Here is a 26025-nt window from a genome sequence, read left to right as displayed (position 1 = left end):
GCACATGAACACACAAAAGCATGCACATGTTGCGCGTGCGCACACACACACACACATGCTAAAGATATCTGTCCATTAGCAAATAAGATTCCATGGAGGATTTACAGAGCAGTAAGTAAACATGTGCCTTGCTGAATGAATGGATGGATGAAAAACAAATTTCCTCCAGGCCTTCCATTATCCTTCCCCATTAAAAAGACGCTGCGAATCACACATTCCATTAAGTAAACACTGATAAATGGAAGTTTACAGCTACTGAAAGAAGAAGTCTCAACTACTCATCTGCACAGCTCTGTTTGGAATGAAATGTCAAACACGCAGGACTCTTTGGGGAGCTGCAGAGTGGCAGGAGGAAGTGTGCAATCAACCTCCCAATGAAATCATTAGCAAATCATCAGATCTGAATGTTTAAGCAATTAGATTAGAATGAGAATGAATGAAGATTGCCCACCTGAAACAACCTTTTGGGGGCAGCAGTGACCCCTTCCCTGGCTGCAAACCAGCACAAAGAAATGTAAAGAGCCAAACAGAAAGTAGAACTGTTGATGGCGTAGTGCCACAAATTAACTTAATAGGGCACCCTATATCAGGTGCTGGTAGCCACAGGACTAAACCAAAGACCTTCATATGGAGGCAGAGTTCTTAGTCAGCTGGCCTGTGTGAAATACCTTGAGTTTGCTCTGTCTTTCCCTGCAGTTTTGAAGGATATGCAGGCCCCGATTGTCCCATATCACACACACACACTTTTATGTTTGGGTGCCTTCACATGTTGACCCTCCATGGGGTCATAGCATATGAAGAGGGCTTTTCTCCAGCTTCATTTAGATAGTGGAACATAGGATTGTGTTTTTTTTTAATGCCTTCTTACCAGTTCACTTAGTTGTGTTGGATCCTCTGTTTTATTTATTAGTGCCCCCTGGGGCCAACAGCTCTGTTCTGGCCTGTCCTTCACCTCTAACTGAACCTGAGTCACTTGACCTGTCTGCTGCTGGCTTGCTGAGATATCAATGAGTGGTGTCTGTTCCGGGTTATGCTTTTCCTCTGAAACTTCATTGTCACTATTGCCACTTCTTTTTGTCTCCTGAGATTTTCTTGTTGGTTGAGGGTCACCCAAGGACTCTAGCTTCTTGGTTGTTGTTGATTCCTCATACTCAGAATCTGTATCAGAGGCAAAAAGAAGTATTACGAAAACCCCGTGAAAGCACAAGCAGGCAGAAAGTTCCAGTGATCCCAAATCATCACAAGGGATGACTTGGTGTTCACCCTACTCTTCTCCCAGTGTTGGTTTCATAGGGACATAGGGAGCTGCCATATACTGAGTCAGACCATTGGTCTATCTAGCTCAGTATTGTCTACACAGACTGGCAGCGGCTTCTCCAAGGTTGCAGGCAGGAATCTCTCTTATCCCTGTCTTGGAGATGCCAGGGAGGGAACTTGGAACCTAGATGCTCTTCCCAGAGTGGCTCCATCCCCTGAGGGGAATATCTTACAGTGCTCACACTTCTAGTCTCCCATTCATATGCAACCAGCGCAGACCCTGCTTAGCTAAGAGGACAAGTCATGCTTGCTACTATCACAAGACCAAGTTCCACATTATGGTCCTTAAGGACTTCTGAAGCATTGCCTTTCCAAAATCAGCTGGAAGTAGAATTAAAATTTAGTTCCACACATCACTTAATATGGAATCCAGAAATCCTCATGACCAAGGTCCTTTGATAGTGTTAATGCAAAAGTAAGTCTCATTCAGCCAAGGTGTCCTGCAATGTTCATTAGTGGTTCCCTCCTTGCACCTTCTGGGCATGTGCCTTCTTACTCCTTTCTGCTCCGCATTCTTAATTATATGTTCATTTCTCAGTTTTCCCTTCATTATTATTTTTTGGGAAACTGTGCTGTTTTGCAATTTAAAAAGAAAAGGGGGGGGGGAGAGAAGTGGAGGAATTCAGTAAAACCACCACAGGAAACTAGAACTGAGTAATGAAAAGGCTATTAATTAGTAATTACACTGTTGTGCTGAACAAGAAGAAAAAGAAGAGGCAGAAGCTGTAAGGAGGAAGCTTTTAATTTAAGGGACAGTAGTCCTGAAGAGCTTCAAAGCACTTTGCTAGTTCGAACTGGGCAAGTTGGCACTACAATTGTGTTTTAAATTTTAAAAAATTGCCACAAATCACTGCTGAAAACCAATGGGAGAACAAAATGGAAAACAGTGGAGAATGATGGGTTGGCAACAACATCATCTGGATTCTCCCTAAAAAGTAAGTGAACAAGTGATGGCAATTGTGTCGTCATGTTTACTTTCTTCCTATTTAAACTACAATCAGCTCAATGTGGTTTCCACAGACATGAAATATGGAGTATGGCCCCCTTTGCAATAGTCAAAGCAGTTTTTCACAAGGGTGAATAAATACCATGAGGCAATAAATGGCTCACTACTGTTGATATTTATACCAATAAATGGCTAGCAATAAGTTTCTGGGCAAGATACAAGGTGTTGGTTATAACCTATAAAGCCCTAAACAGCTTAGGCTCTGGGTATTTAAGAGAATGTCTTCTTCACCATGAGCCCTGTCGCCCATGGAGATCATCAGGAGAGGTTTGTCTGGAGTTGCCACCAGCTTGTCTGGTGGCTACACAGGGACGGGCCTTCTCTGTTGCTGCCCCAAGACTCCGGAATGTGCTCCTTGCTGAAATAAGAGCCTCCCCAGCTGACAACTCAGAGACAAAAGTCACTAAAGACACATTTATTCACCCAAGCTTTTTCACTAGATTTGTGGTTTTAAACTGTTTTCAAGTTTTGATTTCTGTTTTAATTTGTTTTATGTTTCTGTAAACCACGCAGAGATGGAAGTTTGGGGCAGTGTACAAATATAATGAATGAATGAATTAAAAACTGTAGGGAAACAGGAGCAGTGTATACTTTTTCTCAGACAAATACTTGTTGTTGCTTTCTGAGGTGCAACCTAACCTATAGCTTTCACTTTTACCTCCTCCTGCCGCATTGGGACTTCAACTCATCACCGCGTCAACATAACTTAATGGCCAAACTGGACATTGTGCTCATTAACACATCATAATATTAGCAGCTGGCATACCGCTCAATGTCCTGTGTGCATTCTATCAATGTGTGTGTGTGTGTGTGCGCGCACGTGATGGCCACTGGAAATAATGGCTGTTCATCGTGCAACTGCATTTGCACAATTTTTGCGTTTGCTCATAAACACTCCTGTGCAACTGTGTGAACATTTTATTAAAACACACATGGAACTTTGCACAGCATGTCAGCCATCCTTTTTAATGACCCTTTGTAAAAACAGGGTTTTTAAATAAATAAAAAACCAGTTTCAAGGGCTATTGCAAGCAGCAGTGGACCAGTGGCAGGTAAGGGGGTGCTTAACCCTTTCCCTGCGGTTGTTTCTCTGAACCTAATCGCTTCACCCCAGTGTTTTCCTGTCCCCAGGGTTCTACAGGTATGTAACAGCATTGACAGTTACTCCCAGAATGCCTTTGGGAACTCCTGTTTTCCAATGATGAATATAAGTGGAAAGGATTATAGGAACATAGAAAGCTGCTTTATACAGAGTCAGACCACTGACCCATCTAGCTCAGCACGGTCTACACTGACTGACAGCGGCTCTTCAACGTTTTAGGCAGGTGTTTCTCCCAGGCCTACTTGAGGATGCCTGGGAATGAACCTTGAACCTTCTGCATGCAAAGCAGATGCTCTAACCACTGAACTATCTTAAAGTGCTCACATGTTGTCTCCCATCCAAATGTAAACCAAGGTGCACCCTACTTAGCAAAGGAGACAATTCATGCTCACTAACACAAGGCCAGCTCTCCTCCACATGTGATTTTTACAGGCTCACTTCTTCATGTTGTGCTCCGAGCAAATTAATGCCACCTTTCCTCCTGAACTTACCTGCTCCAGTTTTGGGCTCAGATTTCTTTTCTTCCTTGATTGCGGTCTGCTCTGGCCTGGTGGGGTTGTCTCCTTCTGGGGAGGCAGTCACAACATTATCCAGCCCCAAGAAAGAGGACTCTTGCAGACTGGAGAGGGCAGGCTTCTCTTTAGCAGGCATGCGGCACGGGGTGCTATTGATGCTGATGACTGCAGACACCCGAAGGGGGACAGAGACAGCGAAGGGCTCAGAGATATTCAAGGCTTTCCGCTGATGCCGGGGGGAGGCCTCCAGGGGGAAGATAGTCCCATGGAAGCCTGATTTTGCCGCCCCATCACCGGAAGTGTAGAACATACGGCACATTTTGGGGGAGGTTTGCTCGCTCTCAGGGTCTTCTATGGGCCGGAACACCTTCAGTTGCTCAGGAAGTGGTCTGGCTTGGGCAGGCCAGGACGCATCGTTCTCCCCACTGTCCTCTGCACCTCCTTCTGCCCCCTTTGGATCCCAATCATTTTCCTGCTTGCTGGGGTCAAGGGAGCTGTTTGGTCCCACTGGCCGCGGCTTCATCACTGGAACGAAAAACCCTCCAGCCATGACAGTACGCTTGAAGTGGCCTTTTTCACCATCTCCTAAGGAAAGGAGGGAGCAAAATCAAAGAACATTGTCAAAGAAACAGGATATCCTCTGAGCGCATCTAAAGGGCAAAGAACCACTGGCCAGATATGGTTCTTCAAGATGTTTCCTCAGAGACTGAATCTTCTCGCCGGAAAATTGTCACCCAATTAGTGTGATCACCCAATTAGAAAAGTTAGGAAGGTGCCATAAACTGAGTCAGACTATTGGTCCCTCTAGCTCAGTATTGTCTACACAGACTGGCAGTGGCTTCTCCAAAGCTGCAGGCAGGAATCTCTCTCTCAGCCCTATCTTGGAGATGCCAGGGAGGGAACTTGGAACCTTGTGCATGCAGATGCTCTTCCCAGAGCGGCTCCATCCCCTAAGGGGAATATCTTACAGTGCTCACACATGTAGTCTCTCATTCATATGAACACATCACCAAAATCACCATTCACTGCATGCTCCCTTGTGTCAGTGCTAGTTGACTTCAGTACCTCTGAGATCATCTTGCTAGTATTGAAGTGCTGCTTTCGACTGACTGAACAGAATGGCTTGAATGATGGGTTTTCATGGGCTAGAGCAGCGTTTCCCACCTGGTGTGCCGCACCACACTAGTGTTGTGATGCCTTGCTCTGAGTCAGCTTCAGAAGTGGGGACTTTAGATTCCCCACTTTTGAAGTTGTCTCGACCCATGATGCACTGGGAGAGATGCATTCTTCCTGGTGCTTTATGGGACAAGTCAATTCCAGGAGAGAAACAAAGGGAGGTTATGAATAAGAATAAGGATTATATAAGAATAGAGGAGGGAGTGAAAATGAATGGATGGATGGATGGATGGGATAAATATCGTGTGGCTTCACTGCCACAAAAATGGTGTGTGTGTTGGGGGTGGAGCAGTGTACTCCATATATATATATATATATATATATATATATATATATATATATATATATATACACAAATGTGTCTCTGGATGAAAACGTTTGGGAAATGATGGGCTAGATTTTGAGTGTGAGTGTGAGAGAGATTTGCCTTCCCTACAGTGAGTGTCTTGGCTGGTTGTCTTGTGTGAATCCCAGGAAGCTGTCTGCTTTGCAAGTGGAGCAAATGGGGTCAAGGAGGGAGTGACTGGTCTGGCTTTGGATTGGGTGACCTTTGGTATCCTTCAAACCCTATTATTCTATGAACAGACACACATCTGCATATACCCAAGAGTCTGCAAAACTTTAGGGGCAAATAAATGAACATGAAGCAAGTTATATATATACAAAATTTAACCAACCCCACACATAAGCAGCTGCCACTACTACTGCCTGTGCAGACACATGTCCCTTGGCTCTGCCACATTTTGTACCCACCAGCAAAACCTCACCTTCTACTGGAAGTGAACACAGCGAATCCATGCTTTTCGCTGGCCGGATAGTCGCTTTTTCTGTCGAGAGAAGGATGGTAAGTAAGCACTTAGTGTCACCCTTCAAAGATGTATGTGGAACGGTAGAAAACAATGCAATGACATAGAAAAGGGCAAGGCAATCCTAAACCTGTTCATTCCTGCTGAATGTCATGGGATTTCATCTCTTGTGAGTTTTGGACTGCAGCATAAATATCATTCTCAAGGGAAGACTCATGGGAGCCTCATCTGTGGCTTCAAGTAAAGAAAGTGCCTATTAGGGAGGTGTGAAACTTTCCCCAATACCTCTTGCTGAAAAGTGACATTGCACGTCTGGCACATTTGCACAGGAAAACAGAGATGTAATTTTGCCAGGATGTTCCAAAGGGTTAATTCATAAACTAGCATCAATGCACACCATTCTCCATTCAAAGGGCTCACTGGCTTGCAGCTTGGCATGGTGCCAGCCTGTCGCTCCAAAAACTATGATTTCACATCTGTCCCTATTCTGCACATTTGATTAGCACACATCCACAACAACTACTTGGACACCTGTCCCTTATTTGGGACACTTTATCTGTAGCTGCTAAGATATGATCTTTAAATTCATAGGAACATAGGAAGCTGCCTTATACTGAGTCAGACCATTGGTCCATCTAGCTCTGTATTGTCTACACAGACTGGCAGCAGGTTCTCCAAGGCTACAGGCAGGAGTCTCTCACAGTCCTATCTTAGAGATGCCAGGGAGGGAACTTGGAACCTTCTGCATGCAAGCAAGCAGATGCTCTTCCCAGAGAGGCCCCATCCCCTAAAAGGAATATCTTACAGTATTCATACATGGTCTCCCATTCAAATACAAACCAGGATGGACCCTGCTTAGCAAAGGGGGCTATTCATGACTGCTACCACAAGATCAGCTCTTGAATCAAATGCCATGATCCAAATGATTCATGAATCAAATGCCATGGCTATTGGTGGCAACTTTAGTTCAGACATTAGAACATAAGAACATAACAGCCCTGCTGGATCAGACCCAAGGGCCCATCTAGTCCAGCATCCTGTTTCACACAGTGGCCCACCAGATGCCACTGGAAGCCACAGGCAGGAGTTGAAGGCGTGCCTTCTCTCCTGCTGTTACTCCCCTGCAACTGGAACTCAGAGGCATCCTGCCTTTGAGGCTGGAGGTGGCCTGTAGCCCTCCGACTAGTAGCCATTGATAGACCTCTCCTCCATGAAGTTATCCAGACCTCTCTTAAAGCCATCCAGGTTTCTGGCTGTCACCACATCTTGTGGCAGAGAGTTCCACAAGTGGATCACGCGTTGTGTGAAACAATACTTCCGTTTGTTGGTCCTAGATCTCCTGGCAATCAATTTCATGGAGTGATCCCTGGTTTTAGTGTTGTGTGAGAGAGGGAAAAGGGCCATTGCAGGAGAAAGCTAGTGCCTCTTAAATGAGATGCTGATTTTCCCATAACAAGACTGGGATTTTAGATGGGTACACAAATAAAGATGAAGTGCAGACTGCACCAAGTGTTATCCATTTTGTCTTTAGAAAAAATGTCTGATGGAGACTATGTTACTATATCCTTAGTAACAGAGTTGTGGCAAATGTATTGGACCTTTGTTTATGCTTGAAACTAAACTAGCTCCTATGAGCAGATACATATTCACCCCAGGACTAAAAAGGGGGGAATTCACAGTAGGCAGCTTGTATGCTCTTAGCTATGACTGCCTTTCATTGTCCTAGTGAAGTGATACTCAGTATGATGCAATAGGTTAAATATGTGATCTCCCCTCTGCTCTCTTCAAAAGTCTCTCATGCTGTCTCTGAATTCTTGTGACTTTATTAGCGTGAATGGTCTTTTGCAGTGTGCTGAAACATTTCTGTATCACACAAGGGAGAAGTGACAAGGACAAGTGAACTAAGAAAAGAAAAGCTCCAACAATTATGGAGACAGATGGACTCCTTACCAGAGAGCTTCTGCCCTCGCACAAACACACTTCCATTTCGGCTCAGTTTCGACTTGGATTCTGATCCAGAGCGACCCAGGTTGAATATTGACTTCCATTTCTTAGATTTTGTAGATAACTTTCTCCTGGAAGAGAACACAGGAACATAGGGATCTGCCTTCTACGGAGTCAGACCATTGGTCTATCTAGCTCAGTACACAGACTGGCAGCAGCTTTTCTGGGGTTACAGGCAGGAGTCTTGATCAGCCCTGTCTTGGAGATGCCAGGGAGGGAACTTAAAACCTTCTGCTCTTCCCAGAGCAGCCCCATTCCCCTAAGGAGAATATCTTACAATGCTCACACATGTAATATTCCATTCAAATGCAAACAAGGGCAGACCCTGTTTGGCAAAGGGGACAATTCATGAGTTTATCTTCTCAGTCTTTCTCATCTGCCTCCCCTTTTGCAATTTTTTTTTGATCAGGTTATGAGCTTCGTGGATTGTGGGAATGCTGTGGGTGTTATCATGATTTCAATGAAACGTCTGACAACATTTGATATTTTGGTTAGCAAACTGATCAAATCTGAGCTAGATAATAATACCATGAGGCAGATTTGCAACTGGTTACAAAAGCCATACTCAGAGAGCGCTTCTCAATGGCTTCTCATCAAACGGCAAAGACATTTTGAGTGGGGTACCTCAAGGCTCTGTCCTGAGCCTGGCATTCTTCAACGTTTATATCCAGTGGTGGATTAATGGAGAGGCAGAGTAGGCATTTGCCTATGGCAGCAAAATTTGAGGAGCGGCAAATTTTGCACTCCTCAAGTTTTGCTGCCCCTCTCTAGGGGGCAGTGGCTGCTGCGGCAAGGGTGGGGGGCAAGGGAAAAGCCCCACCTTCTTTAAAAAAATGCCGCTGCACAACAGGATGGGGGTAGCAAGGGAGGTGAGCTCCTTCTAGCTCCCCTCCTCCCAAGTGACTGCACGGGCATCTCTGCAACCTCTCTTCCTCCTCTGGATGAAGGACCCAAATGGGCTGTGGAGAGGCCCGTGCAGACCCTTGGGAGGAAAGGAGCTGGCCACCCTCGCTAACCCCATCCTGCCACACAGTGGTGTTTCAAAAGGCAAAATGGGGAACTCTCTCCTCCTCCCTGCAGCAGCAGCCTTATTGGGTTGCTGTCATCTATCCTGTTGCCAGCAGTGAGATTTTTTAGAGGGCAGAAGGGAGAACCTTCCCCTCACGCCCCCTTCCCCACAGCCACCGCCATGCCCCATCCTGCTGTGCTGTGGCAATTTTTTTTTTTTTAAGAAGGTGAAAGGGCGGCAAAAGCCTCTTTGCCAATGGGTGATAAAAAGCTTAATCCGCCCATTTATATCAGTGACTTAGATGAAGGGGTGAGGAGAATCCTCATCAGATTTGTAGATGACACAAACCTGGGAGGGATAGTGGAGAGAGAACGAACGCCTCAGAAGACAGGAGCAACATTCAAACTGACCTTGACAGAATGGGAAACGGGGCTGAAGCTATTGAAATGAAATTTGACAGATACAAATGCTAAGTCCCACAATTACAAAGAAAAACAAAAATCAAGTGCACCAATTTAGTAGGGGGAAATTCCTGCTTGGCAGTCGTATATGTGAAAAAGATCCTTTGGACTGTATTTAGTCACAAACATGATGCAGATGGGGGGGCGGGGGATCCAAAACGCGAATGGGATTTTTGGCTTCATTAATAGAACTATCGTTTCCAAGTTCTAAGAAGTTCTACCTCATTCTGTGCTAGTCAGACCTCCTATGGATTACTGTGCCCAGTCCTGGGAACTGCACTTTAAGAAGAAGGCAGTCAGACTGGAATGGGCTCAGACAGGAGGGCAAGAATGCTGACCAGGGGACTAGAAAACAAGCCCTATGAGGAAGGTTTGAAGGAACTGGGTATACTCAGCCTGCAGAAGGGAAAACTGAGGGGGATGGGGTGGGGGCAACTTGAAGGGTTGTCACATAGAAAAGGGCAAAGACTTTTTCTCTGCTGCCCCAGAGCGCAGGGCTACATTTAATGGGCTTAAGTTACAGGAGGAAAGGTTTGGGCTGAACCTGCCACCTAATGGTGCAGCGGGGAAATGGCTTGACTACAAAGCCAGAGGTTGCTGGTTTGAATCCCTGATGGTATGTTTCCCAGACTATGGGAAACACCTATATCGGGCAGCAGCAATATAGGAAGATGCTGAAAGGCATCATCTCATACTGTGAGGAAGATGGCAATGGTAAACCCCTCCTGTATTCTACCAAAGAAAACCACAGGGCTCTGTGGGCACCAGGAGTCGACACCGACTCGACGGCACACTTTGCTCTATCATTCTTAATGGTAGGAGCAGTTCGACAATGGAACCAGAGGCGTAACTATAGGGGGGGCAGGGGGGGCACGTGCCCCGGGCGCCATCTTTTCTGGTCACGTGGGGGGCGCCGCCATGACCATTTTTTAAAAATTTTTTAAAAATTTTTGTTAATACAAATGTTTCCTGCTCAGTGCAGCAGCGCTGCAGCAGTCAAGGGAGCGCGTCGGTGCCCCCTCCCCCACGAGCGGTCCCTTCCATGCTGCCTGCGCCCCCCCCATTGCTTTGCTGGCACCTGGCGGCCAGTCAGTGGCCTGGCTTGGCGGCGGCGGCGGGCGCTTGTGAGGAAAAACCGAAGTATAATGTAGTATGTTGGGGGGGGGGGCGGGGGGCGCCATTTCAGTGCTTGCCCCGGGCGCCATTTTCCCTAGTTACGCCTCTGAATGGAACCGATTACCTTGGAGGGTGGGGGGCTTGGAGGGTGGGGTGGGGGTTCTGGGGCCCAAGCAGAGGCTAGGCAGCCATCTGCTGGGGGTGCTCTAGCTCTGGATTTCAGGCATCGAGTCAAGGGCTGGGCTAGATGGCTCTATGATTAAAAACCACAGACGGACACACAGCTGTTCAAGTTAACTAAACAGCACTGCCAACAACTCCATCAAGGCTGTATGACGTAAGGCTCCCATTAACACTTTTGTCATCTCTCAACGAGCTCTGCAATGTGCAATAAGAATGAAAAGTAGACCTACTCAACTATCCATCCTTCAGGAAGAAGAAGAATTATGAGCTATCCAATCAGAGGGACAGACCTTGCATGAGCAGTAGAGGCAGGTCACCAGCAGGTGGCTCTCTTAGTACAGACGTCTCAATAACTGCTTAGCATTCTGCTCAGGCTGATCCGAAATTCTAAGTGAAGCACAGCCACAAAAGCCATTCCTTCAGAAGAAGCCTGCATCTGTCTGCTTTCCCGAACAGTAAGAGACTGATACCAAGGAGGGACTGTAGCTGAGTGGTGCTTTGTCTGCTTTCCATGCCTAGACAGCCAGAGTGGTGTAGTGGTTGGACCAGGACCAGGGAGACCTGAGTTCAAATCCCCATGCAGTCATGAAACTCACTGGGTGACTCTGGGCCAGTCGTGTATCTCTCAGCCTAACCTACCTCACAGGGCTATTGTGAGGGTAAACATAACCATGGGCTCTTTGGAGGAAGAGGAGGATATAAATATAAAAATAAAATAAATAAAATAAAGTCCTGGGTTCAAATCCTAGTATCTTCACTCATAAGAATTTTGATCAACAGGGCTGGAAAAGGCCTCTGCCTAAGACTTTGATATGACACTGTCAGTCACAGGAAGCAGTATTTGATTTCATTCCACATGTACGTGTGACACAGGGAAAGCTAGCCAGAATATGAAGAGCAACATTATTGGGAAGTATTGTCCTTCTCTCTTCTTGAGGGGGACGTTTATTTCAGCAAGGGGTAGGCAGGGAATGTGGAAGAAGTCCGGCTGTGTTTCCTGTCCCCCTCTGCAGCAGCGACAGATGAGACCACTTACTTGCTGTCGGGAAGATCAAGCACGGTGTGGCAGAAAGAGCCAGTGACTGGAACAATTTCAGGCAAGCTGTTCTCCCTTCGCTCCTTGCGGGCAGGGTGGCCGGCTGACAGGCTCCGGGCCTGAGCTTCTTCCAGGCTCACCAGCTTCATGGGCAGAGAGGCAGAAGGCAGCGTCAAGCTCTTCACAATGGGCTTATTCTCTGGAAAGCAGAAAGGCAGGGAGGAGAATTGACAGGTTTCGGCATTGTTGGAATGGCCTAGGGAGAAGGAAAGGTGCTCAGTAGGTCGCTCACGCATTTCCTTCCCTGGCCGAACACTTACAGGCCAAACGATGTTTAGACGCGTGCTTGTGGGTTGAATTCTCTTCTTTCCCAGCAACTTGATCCATCGCCCCTGCTTGCCACCCCAGCAGATCCCTGGTCACCAGCCAGGCCCCTAGCGCTTTGGCATGCATCTTCTGAAGAGGTGTCCTGACAAGGCCTGAACTTTGGGAAGGCTCAGCTCCAGGTCTGGCCTTTGAGATTAAAGAACTCTGCCCCCAATTATTTCAGGGAATTTGTTTTGCAACTTGCTGTCAATCTTCCCATTTGTAAGGACTACAACTGTTAGCAAGAAGCACTGAACAAACAGGATTCTTCCAGGCTGGCACTCCTAACAATAGTAGCCAGTACAAAACAGGAAAAGCAATAGTAAAGCAAACTGCACCAAAAGCTCCTCTTGCAGTATAAGGAAAATCCTTCACTCCACACGAATGGCTTGCCAGGACAAGAGCTGCTTCAAAGAGTAATATACACAGTCTCTGTACAGCATCTGGAACTCGTAAGCCAACATTGAAGATGCGATTGCCACAAATATTTCAGAGGCCAAGCTGCTGCCAAGCTATTCTTTCGGCATGGTGACCATGCTTAATGACCTAGCAGGTCCTTTACAGTTTGTGACTCAGCACATCTTGACTCTGCCTAAATGACCAAGATTTGTCTAGAGCTTGGTGAGTTGCTGTTTGAACATGGGAAAGGCCATGATGAGTGTGAAATTTGGAGGGGGGGGCATGAAATATGCACTTCCACAGTTCCCAAATCTGTATGCCCTTCGAAGCCAAATTAAAAAAAAATCCTGCTGCCAGATTTTTTCCTCCTCCTCCTCCGTTATCAAATATTATGCGGCAGGGGAGGGACTGGCCCTAAGACTGGCAGAAGGCCTACGCTTCTCCTAATTTCCCATAGTTCCTGTCTGTGGCTAAGCATATTGAGCATGCTTGGGGCCTCTATTGCTGACAAGAACTCTGGGAACTGTAGTTTTTCATTCATTCCTGGTGGAGATGGAGCAGCTCCTCTAGGCTGGGTTTTTCTGAACTCAAGGGAACTTACTGAGAACTTCAAGAGAGCTCAGAAAGACCAAGCCAGTTATAAATGAAGAACACATTTTAGCCACCAACAAGCCACACATAAAACTAATTATTATCATGCTAAAAAGATCTACCCATGGAGGCTTTACCTATGAAAAGGTTCATTTTGGTCATCCTAAACTTTCCTTCTTCCACTTCATACTCTTACCGAAGCAGAATTCAAGTGTGCTGAATGAGTTCTCCTGAGACCCAGTACCACTGTAGTGCTGATCCAAAATTCCCCTCCCTTTTCTCAGGAGGCAGAAATAGGGTACTGCTATTTCAGTTTCTGGGGCTGGCTGGCTGAGAAACTGAGAAATTTCTCATAATCTACTGGCAGCCATGATTTTTCTCAGAATTCCCTCAGAATGATATAGTGACTAGTGCTGCTGTCACTGCCACCTGCAGAGGTATGGCATAAAAGGATTTTAAGAGAAAAGAAAAATGACCAATGGCACCACCACCATAGGTAAGCCAACCCCCTCAAATGGTTACAATACCCATTCCCCCCCACCCCAAAAAAACAACAACCACCTTATTTAATCACACACCCTTCATCAACTTTGAATTTTGCTGAAACTCTCCTGTTCGGCATTCAGCACCAAATTCGTGGAAACTGTTTCTAAGAGAATTTTCAGACCAGCTCCAATTAGATGCCACATGGATATAACCATAGAATGGCACCAGCTCTTTGGCCAAATGGTTTGGAAACTATCACTGCCTGCATGGGAAAAAATGGTTTAGAAGGACTCACCTTCATTCTCCTTGGGTCTGGCAGAAACACTGTCACTGAAGATTTCGTCCACATGGTTCAATATAAACTCAATCACCAACTGCTGGACTCGCACCTCCAGGAAAGCTGCATCTCCATTGCAGCCCACAGCCTCAATCTCCTTTGATCTGCACCATGGTAAGGGAAGCAGTTGTAAGAGCAATGAAATATCACATCCCCAAGGTACAGCTCATGAGGAAGAGAAGTGAGCTGCATTCCTTAGTATGCCATGCCTGCAGCTTACTAATAGAAATACTTTATAACACCACAGAAGACATTTTTATGCATCATCTGAATATATGCCTCTCCTTGTTCCATCTTTCTTATTTCCTTGCTTTCCCCCGCAAAACAAATATAGGTAGGTATCTCTCCAACACCTTTGGCTCTTTTACTTTCCTCTTTTGTATGCAGACAGCAGATAACACAAGATTTAAATGAGACGCAGACTACTCTTTATGGAAAGACGACACCATGGTTTGCTTATGGGTAGCTGAGTGTGACAGCTGGGCGATCCCTTGGGTCCAAAGAGCCATTTCCATTCCTGCCGCTATGCCATTTTATAGCAAAATACCTTTTGTACACATGAAACAGTCAACTGACCACAGTCCATGCATGACTCAATTGGTTTCTAAACATTTAACTCATAACCTTTGGCAATGCTGTTGGCAATAGAGGTGATAGGTTGTCAAGCAGTGTTAGATTACAGTTAGTAAAATATGCTATTTCTGTACCTAATAAAATAATAGCAAGCTTTTTGGTTTCAGGGTGGTGGTGGGGGGTGGGGGATGTCCAAGCTTTGGGTTCCAGAAAACTTAAAACACTCACATTGATGTTTTTCAAGTGTGATTCTTGACAACATTTCACACTTTCACCATCCCTTTTAAGAAAAAGGTACAACACTCCGAGCTGATAAATCCTGAGGAGGTTTCTTGTTTTCCCATTTATGGTTCCACCTATTCATAGATGTTCTCTTTATGTAGCCTTCACTCCCCTCTACTACCAAATATAAAAGCAAGGTGTAGATTTTGGGGCGATGACAGCGCACCAGAAAAGAATAAGAGCCAAGGAACAGGAACCTGGCCGGGGACACATGGAATTCACCAACAGAACCAACTTGGTCTGAATATCTCCTGGAAATTAAACTGCTCCAAGCCAGAAGGGAAACAGTCCACCACGAACACATGAAGCTGCCTTCTACTGAGTGGCCACCCTTGGACCATCTAGCTCTGTATTGTTCACACTAACTGGCAGCAACTCTGCAGGGAAGCAAGCTGTCTAGTTTCTTCCCCAGTAGACAGGGGGAGCAGTGGCACAGCAAGGTTAGAGGCATCGCGGGGCAAAATCTGAAGTGCAGCCCCTTGCTCACCACCACCACAGCAGCTCACAGCTGGCTGCCCCTTCTCTCACCACCACCACCACCACGTGCCCCCTTCTCACTCTCATACACCCCCTTTGCTTGCCACTTACCACTCGCTGCCTGCCTGTCCCCCAAGGGACACACTCACCCCAACTGGAGAACAGGCCTGCTTAAAGGGGCCACGTGTCCTCACAGGGATTGGGGCCGTACCAGCGCAGAGTTGAGTGAGTGCAGCCCAGAAGCAGTCTGATGATGATGAAGATGGGAGTGAGCACCATAGAGTGTGGGAGACGTGGCAGGAATGGCTACCCGAAATCACCTGTGGCCTGAGTGCCCTGCACACCTTCGCACAATGGTGGCTACACCACTGGGGATAGATAGCTGAAGGGGTTGTATAGCCAGCTCCTCTCCAAAACCCCATTGTGAAAACTGTGTCAGGTTCATGGGGAAGCCATCATGGCCGGTCTGAAGTGTGAGGCTGAAGGAGTTCACAGGTATAACCCGCACCCGTGGAACAAAACTCCCACTGATTTCACTGGCCTGCCTTGAACCCTGCCTTGAACCCTGGTATTGATATCCTGTCTTTCCATCCCAAATGGGACTCTCAAGGTGGCTTGCAAATATTATTTAAAAGCATAACAACCTAATAAAACAGCATACCGCTCCCCCGCCCCAATAACATGCTAAACATAGACACCATATCATTTTATCAGCAGCATTATATCAGCAAAAAACAAAGCCTGGAACCATTTCAGATTCCTTCAAGGGGCAGCACCCTGATCAAATGGCTCTCTGAACAGTGATGTTGTAACTTGTTGCCTAAAGGCAAAAATGTGTGGAACAGTCCCCAGAGCCAAGAAGCTGTGCAAAGCATTCCAAGTAAGCATGTTTTTATTCGGGCGTGAGAGCCGGTGCTTTCCTAGTTAGAGGGCTGTAGGTCAGTGGTAGAGCACCAGGACCTGCTTTGCATGCAGAAAAGCCGAGGTTCCATCCCTGGCACCTCCAAGGACAGCTAGGAAATATTGCTGCTGTCAGAATAAATAAAAGACTCAGGCCACATTCTCACGATGACAAGGAGCACCATTAAAGAGTTAACTGCAATCACTGAGCCCTGCACACTCCCATGGAGCATGGCATGAGAACCTGGAATTTCTGGGCAATCCTGATCAAACCACCGTGGTTAAACAGCATTTAACCAGGATCGATAACAGGGAACCTAGTATCAATCCTGGTTAAATGCCGCAGTGGTTTGACCAGGATTGCCTGGACATTCTGGGTTCTCATATCATGCTCCGCGGCTCAACTATTGCCATTAACTCATTAGTCACATCATTGTGAGAGTGAGGCCCCAGTACAAGGCACCTATGTGGCACAGGAGAGACTGACCCAAGGGCCTACAATAAACATGGGGCTGCAGACTACAGGATCGCTCACAAATGTGCATCCACCTTAACCAGTATGCTCTTTCTAGAGGGCTTCCTAGCAAGCAAGTTCCACTTTCCAGGCCAAGTATCGCACTTCAGCTGTGCAAGTTTCAGCTGGAGCTATTACAGCTTAAGCTGATCCACAGGATTTAGCTTATCTCTGAGTAGACCCATCACATCAAACAACTTCAAGCAGGGATGGAAGGGAAAGCATCAGATGTGAACCTCACAATTCATCTTGATGAATTTTGTGGGTTTGTGCTTTTTTGAATGCCGGCTGCTTCTTCTCCATCACCCACCGCTACTGCCAGATCAATCTCCCTCCTCTCCCCCCACCACCCGCCCAGCAGCAAAGAAGCTGTTTCTTATCTTGACATGCCAAAGTGCTACTGAAGAAATTATCTCTGGGCAATGAATCCTTTGTAAATTTAATGGCTGGAGTGTTAGATAAAACTCATAGGGGACTTAGCCAAAGGGATAGCCATGTAAGGAAACTGTGGCTGTGCCGTCTGTTTCTTGCTTGTTCTCCTTGAGAGTCAAATGGATGGGAATCAGAATTCCACCTACCTCCTCCCCGCAAAAAAAAAAGGACAGTAGCTAGAATGAAAATATTTGAACAGCATGTGTTTAATAGAGTTAACATCTCTTGCCATCAGCTCTTCCCTCTTTGCAACTACAAATAATGGAGTGGTTTATTTAGGATTATGCAGCTAGGAGGCTTATTTTGTCCCATGTCATCTACTGCTACTCCAGTCCTGGCTACCTGCCTACATGGGCCAATGAATGCTCCCGGACTGAGCTATCTTTAGCAGGGACTCAAAACCTCCAGACACATCCAAAGGACATAACTGATCAGGAAGTTCTCTTGCATGAAAGAGACACATGGGACATGCAACAGTTTCTGTTGCATTCATTTTAATGTGTATTTGTATGGAGAAATATTTTGCAAATGCACTCAACATTATTTATAGAATACACCCCAACATACTCCTGCTGTTTCATTGTTTTCAGGGCCTCTACCAAGAGCTGGTTTGGACGTTCAGAAGTAGGGAGAATATGTAAGAAGATATGAAGCTGCCTTTTACTGTCCTACCTGGATATTTTATTTCCTTTTTAGTTCAAAATTTTAAACTCCACCTTTGTTAACAAAAATTTAAACTGGAAATCTGGGCTTGAATCTGAGATTTCCTGCACATAAAAGTGCTTGTGCTACCACGAAACTACAGCCCATTTCTGGGAACATACTTCGTATTTCCCACTGCTTCGGATTTCCATACTTCATATTTCACTGTGTTAAGCAAGGATTCATGGATCTGATCCACAGTGAAATCCACGTGTCTCCAACAAACCCACAGTGATTTGTGCTTCTCTTGTAAACTATGAAATGTGTTGAAGCATTTCAAATCATTAAAAATTGGTTTGAAATGGAAGTATTGTGATACTGGCCAGCATCCACTTGCAAACTATTTTACAGAAGTCTGGGTTTGCATTTCTTGTATCTTCAGTGTATATTTGCTGGGCCATAACTTCTTTTCCTCTGCCCAATTCTTTGGTTATTGCTCAACCCTCTTCAGCCTCAACCACTGGAATTTTGCAAAGAATTGCTTACTTCCCTTCCATAACAAACAAGGTTCCTGTTTCTAGTTTTGCATTTTTCAGGTTTAACATTTTGTGTACAGACGTTTCCTGGGGTTGATAATAAAGTTTCAGTTTATGGCATGCAACATACATAGCCCACAAGGGCCCTATGGCCCATTGCCCCAGTTCCAACAGAGTCCACAGACCCACTGTATCTTGCAACAACATACTGGGAACTAGGTTTTGTGCAATCTTGATTAAGCAGCAGATCTGATACTTTACCTCATGGAGTTGTGTTCCATGAAGTGATCAGACAGCCTTTTGAGGTTTCAAGCCCGCTAATCAACATGATGACATCCTCATGAGCTGGCAAAGGCTGAAGTGAGAGCTGATCAGCTGAGTACTTTGGTGGATATACTGTTGCCCTTCAACAGCTGGGTAGTTTGGGAACTAGGGGCTAAGAGTTGTCCCCACTCCTGACTTGTGCTTTTTGTTTTCTACCTGGATCACTCTTGTCAGAATCTCTCCATTTTAAAATCAATTTCTAACACACAACATTCCAACAAACTTGCTCAGGGCTAAACTAGAAATGACATTAAATGTATCATTGTTAAGTTAACTTGAATTTAACTTTAATTTTAACCTAAAATCTAACTTAATTGTGGTTCTAATTGGTTTATATGATTTTGTTTTGATTTCTGTTTTATTTTAATTGTGTGTAAAATAATAAGAAGAAGGAGGAGGAGGAGGAGGAGGAGGAGGAGGAGGAGGAGGAAGAGGAAGGACTCGATGTCTGGATAAAACAAACCATTCAATAACACCTGTCTGACTGTGTAAATAAATAAATAAATAATAATAGAAAAATTTATAAGACCAAGAAAGACAGTAAGTGTTGATTATGCAAGGAAGCGGACGAGACCATTGAGCACCTTGTATGTTGTTGTAAGAAAATCGTGCAGACTGATTATAAGGAAAGACACAACAAAGTTGCTGAAATGATCCACTGGAACTTTTGCAAGAATTACAAATTGCCAGCATGCAAGAATTGGTGGAGTCATCCAATTGAGAAGGTTACAGAAAATGAAGAGGCAAAAATCATTTCGGATTTTCGAATACAAACTGATAGGCATATAGCGTACAATATGACTGATCTGACACTCATCAAGAAGAATCAGGTTGATAATTGATATTGCAATCCCAGGGGATAGACGAGTCGACGAAAATTGGAGAAAATAACTAAATACAAGGACCTTCAGATTGAAATTGAGCAGCTCTGGAAAAAGAAAACAATAGTGGTGCCAATAGTCATTGGGGCCCTTGGTGCAGTACAAAAAGAACTTGAACACCATCTCGACACCTTGGGCATCAATAAAATTACAACACATCAACTGTTAGTAGGCCACACTACTTGGGACAGCACGAATATTACGACAATATTTTAAATTCTTCTTTAGTTATCCTAGACCCATGGAAAGGGCCCGATAATTAAAGTACCAAATCCAGTCAATAATGTCTGGTAGACTGTGTGTAAATAGCACCACCACCACCACCACCATCATCATCATCATCATCTGGTGGCACAGCCCCTGGTGGCACAGTGGTAAAACTGCCGCCCTGTAACCAGAAGGTTACAAGTTCGATCCTGACCAGGGGCTCAAGGTTGACTCAGCCTTCCATCCTTCCGAGGTCGGTAAAATGAGTACCCAGAATGTTGGGGGCAATATGCTAAAATCATTGTAAACCGCTTAGAGAGCTCCGGCTATAGAGCGGTATATAAATGTAAGTGCTATTGCTATTGCTATTGCTATCATCAATAACAAATCACCACCATCATTACCTTTTACCTTTTCCTAGCACCTGGGCCTAGCAACTGGGCATTCAGAGTGGGCTCTGAATGCAGAGTTAGGGGGCATTTAGCCCTTTGCCACCATGCTGTTGTCCCACCAAAAATCCTTCTCTTTCCCTTGAAAGCTGTGATGGGCCTCCAAAGGTGCTGGCGCAGCACATCCAAAGTCCTGATCTGGATTGGGTTGCTATTTTAAAGTACATATGAGCCTGCAACTCAGCAATGATGCATTGAATAGTGTGTTTCTGAATGTCCTCTCCAATGTGAAAGGGAACAAGAAGGGCTCCTACTGTACCTGAGGAGGTTAGGTGCCCACACTAAAGCCAGATTCCTGGTGTGCATGTTGGTCATGGTGCTGAGGGATGCTAGATGAGCCAGGTGCTTACTCAGGTATTCCAGTGTCCTGTAATGGTTTATAAAACAAGAAGGGTGAAATAATGTCTTATGCACGTGATGTCATACTTCACCAAATGGTCTAAAAGAACAAAAATGTTGAAATTCTCAAGCCTTACAGGAAACATCTTGACTGAGACAAGACCCACAGTCTCTGCTACTGATGCTATGCCACAAACCCAGCCCACTTTCATGGCTATTTCTCCCACTCTCCCTCCCACCACATTTCCCAGCCATGTTTCTTCCCACCAACTAGTCTGTATGTAGCTCATGAGCCAATTGCTATGTACATGCATAGAGAGAGTGGACATAGAGAATTTTTTTCTACCTCTCTCACAACACTAGAACTAGGGAACAACCCATGAAACTGATGGCCAGGAAATGTAGGACCGACAAAAGGAAGTACTTTTTTTTACACAGCGGATAATTAATTTATGGAATTGTCTGCCAGGGAACGTGGTGATGGCCACTAGCTTGGCCCCTTTAAAGGGGGCTTAGACAAATTCATGGAGGACAGGTCAATCAATGGCTATTAGTCTGGTGGCTATAGGCCACCTCCAGCCTTAGAGGCGAGGTGCCTCTAAATGCCAGTTGCAGGGGAGCAACAGCAGGCAAAAGGGCCTGCTCTCACCTCTTGCCTGTGGACTTCTCAGAGGCATTCCGGTGGGCCAGTGTGTGAAACAGAATGCTGGACTAGATAGTCCTTGGGCCTGATGCAGCTGGGCTGTTCTTATGTCCTTATTTGTTTTAGATCTTCATATTCCTGCAGGGACCTGGTGGATCTTTCCACCAGAGAAGGATCCAGGGCCCAGCTCGCAGCTCCCCCAACCTTATATAATTATACTGCTCCCCCCAAGAATAATTGTCTATGTTTTTAAAAGCACCTATGAAGGTGGAAGCAGCAAAGTGAGGCTAGGAGCTCTCTCCCATGCTCTCTGCAGGCACCTCCATTGCTGCACTTCCTTTCTGCAAGGGGTCATGGAGGAGGGAGCTGGCTGTTGAGATTTGGGGTGCTGAGCAATTCACTGGGGGCCTGTGCCCTATGGGTTACCCCATGACATCCATGCTTTTCACTGTGAAAGACAATGCCCAAGGTACAATAAATTAAGATACATTGTAAAATGATAACATCTTAATCAAACAATAAAACACATCAGATAAGACATAATAAAAGTCAACACAGGAAAACAATACAACACACCAGCTGCAGATGATCAACAGAGTCAAATAATCCCAATCAGGTATTTCCTCTACCTCAAAGAGGCACCTTTTTAAAGTGGTGATTCTCTTTATTTAGCAGGGGAGGAGCAACTGGCCCTATCTACTCTCCAGTGGTTGCTGCTGGAGTTTATCTTATGTTTCTTTTTAGACTGTGAGCCCTAAGGAGACAGGGAGCCATCTTACTTACTTATATTTACTTATTATTTCTCTATGTAAACCACTTTGAAAACTTTTGTTGAAAAGTGGTATATAAATAGTTCTTGTAGTGGTAATTAGGGAGGAGATCTGGTCTTGTGGTAGCAAGCATGACTTATCCCCTTTGCTAAGCAGGGTCCACCCTAGTTTGCATTTGAATGGGAGACTACATGTGAGCACTGTAAGAAATTCCCTTTAGGGGATGGGGCTGCTCTGGGAAGAGCACCTGCATGCTTGCCGGCAGAAGGTTCCAAGTTCCCTCCCTGGCATCTCCACCCTGAGCCACTTTGGAAGGACAGTATATAAATCAAATAAATAAATAAATAATAAGATAGGGCTGAGAGAGACTCCTGCCTGTAACCTTGGAGAAGCCACTGCCAGTCTGTGTAGACAATACTGATCTAGATGGACCAAGGGTCTGACTCAGTATATGGCAGCTGCCTATGTTCTTATATGTTTTTCATATGATAATGCAGCACCCATGAAGGTGGAAGCAGCAGAGAGCTAGGTGAGGCTAGGAGCTCTCTCCCATGCTCTGTACAGATGCCTCCACTGCTGCACTTCCTTTCTGGAAGAGAAGGGAGGTGGCTGTTGGGATTTGCAGCTCTGAGAAGTTCATTGTCTGAGTACAAACTGAGTACGAGTTGCAGGGGAGTAACAGCAGGAAAGAGGGCATGCCCTCAACTCCTGCCTGTGGCTTCCAGTGGCATCTGGTTGGCCACTGTGCAAAACAGGATGCTGGACTAAATGGGCCTTGGGCCCGATCTAGCAGGGCTGTTCTTATGTTCTTATTGTCGGCCTATAGGCCACTCCCTAATGATGCCCCTGGTCCCAATAGGCTGGATTCATCAGCAAAGAGGCCATCATATTCTTAGTACTTTGAAAAGTACACCTTTCAAAGGCAGCCCCACATAGAGCACATTACAGTAATCCACAGAGAGCATCACCAAGGCATGTGTCACCACAGCCAGATCCAGCCTATCTAGAATGGGCATAGATGCCACACCAACCAAAATTGGGCAAAAGCACCTCTGGCCACCACAGAGACCTGGACATCCAGGCTCAATGTTGAGTCCAAAAGCACTCCCAGACTACAAGTCTGAGCCTTCAAAAAGAATTCCAGCACCGGCTGTAACCCTATTCCCTGATTGGTGGTTCTCTTGATAAGGTTCACTTCTGTCTTGTCTGTATTAAGTTTTATTGACCTCATCCAGTCTGGTACTGCCATCAGTTTATTTGGCCTCATCCAGCCCTGTACAGCCCCCAGGCACTGCTTCAGGACTTCAACAGCTTTCTTAGTATATGATGGAAAGAAGAGATAGGGCTGGGTGTCATCCACACATTAATGGCACTGAATCTAAGACTACAGACAAGCTCCTCAGCCATTGACTGTAGTCTAGCCACCTTCAGATGTAATGTGGAGCTGTGGGTCCAATAGACCTGTGGTTCTGTGCCCCCCATTCTCCTGTCTGCTTTTGGATGTTTGGGAGAGCTGCTTCTCTGCAGTCAGTGAGACTGCAGAGAGGTGGAGGAGCTGGTTGTGCAGGCTTCCTTCTTGACAGGACAGCCCACACAGCCAATCAGGCTGGGGTGAGGGAGGAGCTTCCTCGCTCAACTCCAGTTCCATGGAGCCAAAACTGTGGTGCCAGTGTTCTGATGTAATGCTGCAGAACCAGAGGTAATGGCAGTGAAATGCTACTCTGACTGAAGGTTCAGAGTGGAGTGTGGGTTCCTTCTCGCCCTTAACTCGTTTTGCCAATTCGGATGTGCGGCTTGGGAAACCAGAGGTGAAGGGGCCTCAGGTTTCCTTGTATGTCTGAATTTGTTGAGTGCCTTCTTCAACTTTGTTGGAACAATGTCAGCCCTAAGGGAGACACTTATCACCATATGGCAATCAACCACTGTTGTTGTGTCTGTATAAGAGATCTGAAAGAAGGCAAAGCACTACCAAGGTGATTATTCTGATTCTATGCTGTAAGTTCTTCTCATTGTCTTTACTGAATTTTAAAAAGAGGTGGGCTGCAGACTGAATGGACAAAGAATGCTACAGGCCAAACTGCCTGCTAAGTTAAACATGTAGTTTGGCCCTGTAAGCTTGTGTTTTCCCTAAGGTAAATGGCAGCCAAAGGGCCCCACAGTGTGGATCGGGACTGCAATGTAGGAGAGGGAGTCCTTTAACTATTTGCTCCCCACAGTCCCAATCTAGATTGAGGCCCCACAATGCTATTTAGCTTATCAAAAACAAGGACATAAGACCAAACTACATTCTTACCATTACGGGCTTGTTCTCATGACCAAAATCAGGGTAAGAGCAGCATCCAACAAGGCTCTAGGTCCAGTGTGCATTCCTGGGAAGTGGCCATGTGTCAGCAAAAATGGAGGTAGGAGGAGAGGGAAGTGATCATGTACTACCTGCAATCTGGGTAGGTTGGCATGGGGCATGCTTTTCCTCCAGTCTTGATACAGTGCTGGACTGTATTGATACACAATTAGGTTGGCCACTGCTGCTCTACCCAGATCATGGCTAGTGGATAATCAACCCCGCCCCCCGCCTCCAACTTCATTTTTTGTTGACATGCAACCATTTCTCAGGAGTGTGCCTGGAGCTTGGAACCAACTCCTGTCCTGATTTTGGATGTGAGGACAGGCTTAATATGTAGTTTGTCTGCAAAACATGGCTGCATTGTGTTTGCAAAATAAGACCAGCACTTCTTAAGGGGAAGAGAATGGCATGTGTCACATACAAATGGGGCATGCATTCTGGAGGCTGCTGGAGAGAATTGCTTGAGTTTAAGGAGCAGCCATTTCCTCCTGAACAGGTAAATCAATGAATTGGCCTAATGCAAGTAAAAAAAGAAGGAAAATAAACTGAGTCACCAGCCCCAACCCATAGGTAACTCTTCTAATTCAGGTAATGATGCCTGCCACCATAAATCTTGGTCAAGATTACCCCCAAGGCTGAGGGCTTTGTTGCTGTTACCTGTAATGAGACGGTGGAAGTTTCTGGATGGCATTCTGAACTTGGGCCAATTTATCTTCATCTGGGAAGCATGACACGGCCTCCTGCACGGAGATAGACAAGAAGAAGGTCAATGTGTTGGAGAGCTCCAAATGCCTTTAGGGGCTCCTTGAAAACAGATCACATTGCTGAAAATCATCCCTACCAGACATGCACATAATATAGGGAAGTGAATAAATCAAACAGATACGAACCAAGGGGCCCTCGTTTGGAGATATGGTAGGGGCAGCACAAGTAACTTATAGAATTCACGGCCACATGGCATGGCAATGGTCACAGATTAAATTAGACGTGATGTGGAACATGTTCTTGTATTTCTGTATTTTATCCCATGAGAGGGTGGGATACTGTTGGGGACTGTTGTATGAAGAAGAGTAGGATTCAACCCTTTCCCAACTCACAATGCGGTCTTCCCAATGACATTTACACTCCTGTAGCTTATATTTGCCCCAGGAAGGAGGTTGCTATTGATGTGCTTGCTGTCTCTTAAAACACTATAAAAGACAACTGTGGTATCTCATTTCAGCTTGACCCTTCCAAGGGGGAATTAGACAATTTCTTGTCTAATCAATTAACCATGATGGTTAAGTGGACCTTCCATGTGGAGAGGTAGTATAGCTCTGAATATCCATTATTGGAGAGCAAGAAGCAAGAGAGGCCTACTGACTACATGCCCTGCTTTTGGACTGCCAGGAAGCAGTTTGCTGGCTTCTGTGGAAAGCAGGATGCTGGGCTAGAGGGGCCTTCAGTCTGATCTTCTTATGATCTAATGCCAAAAGGAACGTCATGTGCATAGAGAGAAGAAGCTCTTCAAGGCTTTTCTGCCTGTGTGGTCAACATGAATCACATTTTGGCCTTTATGCAGTATTCCCATGTGCTGCTTTTGAACTTTTTGAAGTTTCACAATATCCAGCAGACAAATGCCTTATATCAGCATTTCTTAAATTTCTGCTGTCGGGAGTCCACTCTGTTTGTGGATGAAAACACACATCACGTTTGCCACACTCTTTGTAAAAGTAAAGCAAGCCACCAATTTTAATTACTACTGAAATTGGTTGTGCCTTTTTTTTGGTCAGTTGTAAGCTATTGTTTGTTTTGATTTGTAT

The 26025-nt window shown here is 45.6% G+C and overlaps 1 protein-coding gene across 2 annotated transcripts in view; it reads right to left on the bottom strand.

Moving 5' to 3' along the window:
* The window catches only part of ARHGAP31 (Rho GTPase activating protein 31), a 131028-nt gene that overhangs the window by 5274 nt on the left and 99729 nt on the right, over window positions 1-26025 (bottom strand). For both annotated transcript variants that reach the window (XM_053312902.1, XM_053312903.1), the window contains 8 exons: window positions 24881-24963; window positions 20387-20494; window positions 13869-14014; window positions 11732-11930; window positions 7873-7997; window positions 5884-5943; window positions 3917-4525; window positions 869-1158 (listed from right to left, as the gene is read on the bottom strand). In XM_053312902.1, the coding sequence (XP_053168877.1) occupies window positions 869-1158; window positions 3917-4525; window positions 5884-5943; window positions 7873-7997; window positions 11732-11930; window positions 13869-14014; window positions 20387-20494; window positions 24881-24963 (1620 nt within the window). The remainder of the gene's footprint in view (window positions 1-868; window positions 1159-3916; window positions 4526-5883; window positions 5944-7872; window positions 7998-11731; window positions 11931-13868; window positions 14015-20386; window positions 20495-24880; window positions 24964-26025) is intronic.

The sequence above is a fragment of the Hemicordylus capensis genome, chromosome 3 (assembly GCF_027244095.1).
Source record: "Hemicordylus capensis ecotype Gifberg chromosome 3, rHemCap1.1.pri, whole genome shotgun sequence".
Classification (NCBI taxonomy): Eukaryota; Metazoa; Chordata; class Lepidosauria; order Squamata; family Cordylidae; genus Hemicordylus; species Hemicordylus capensis.
Note: the sequence above shows the minus strand (reverse complement) of the source record. Positions and strands in the feature narration are given on the sequence as shown.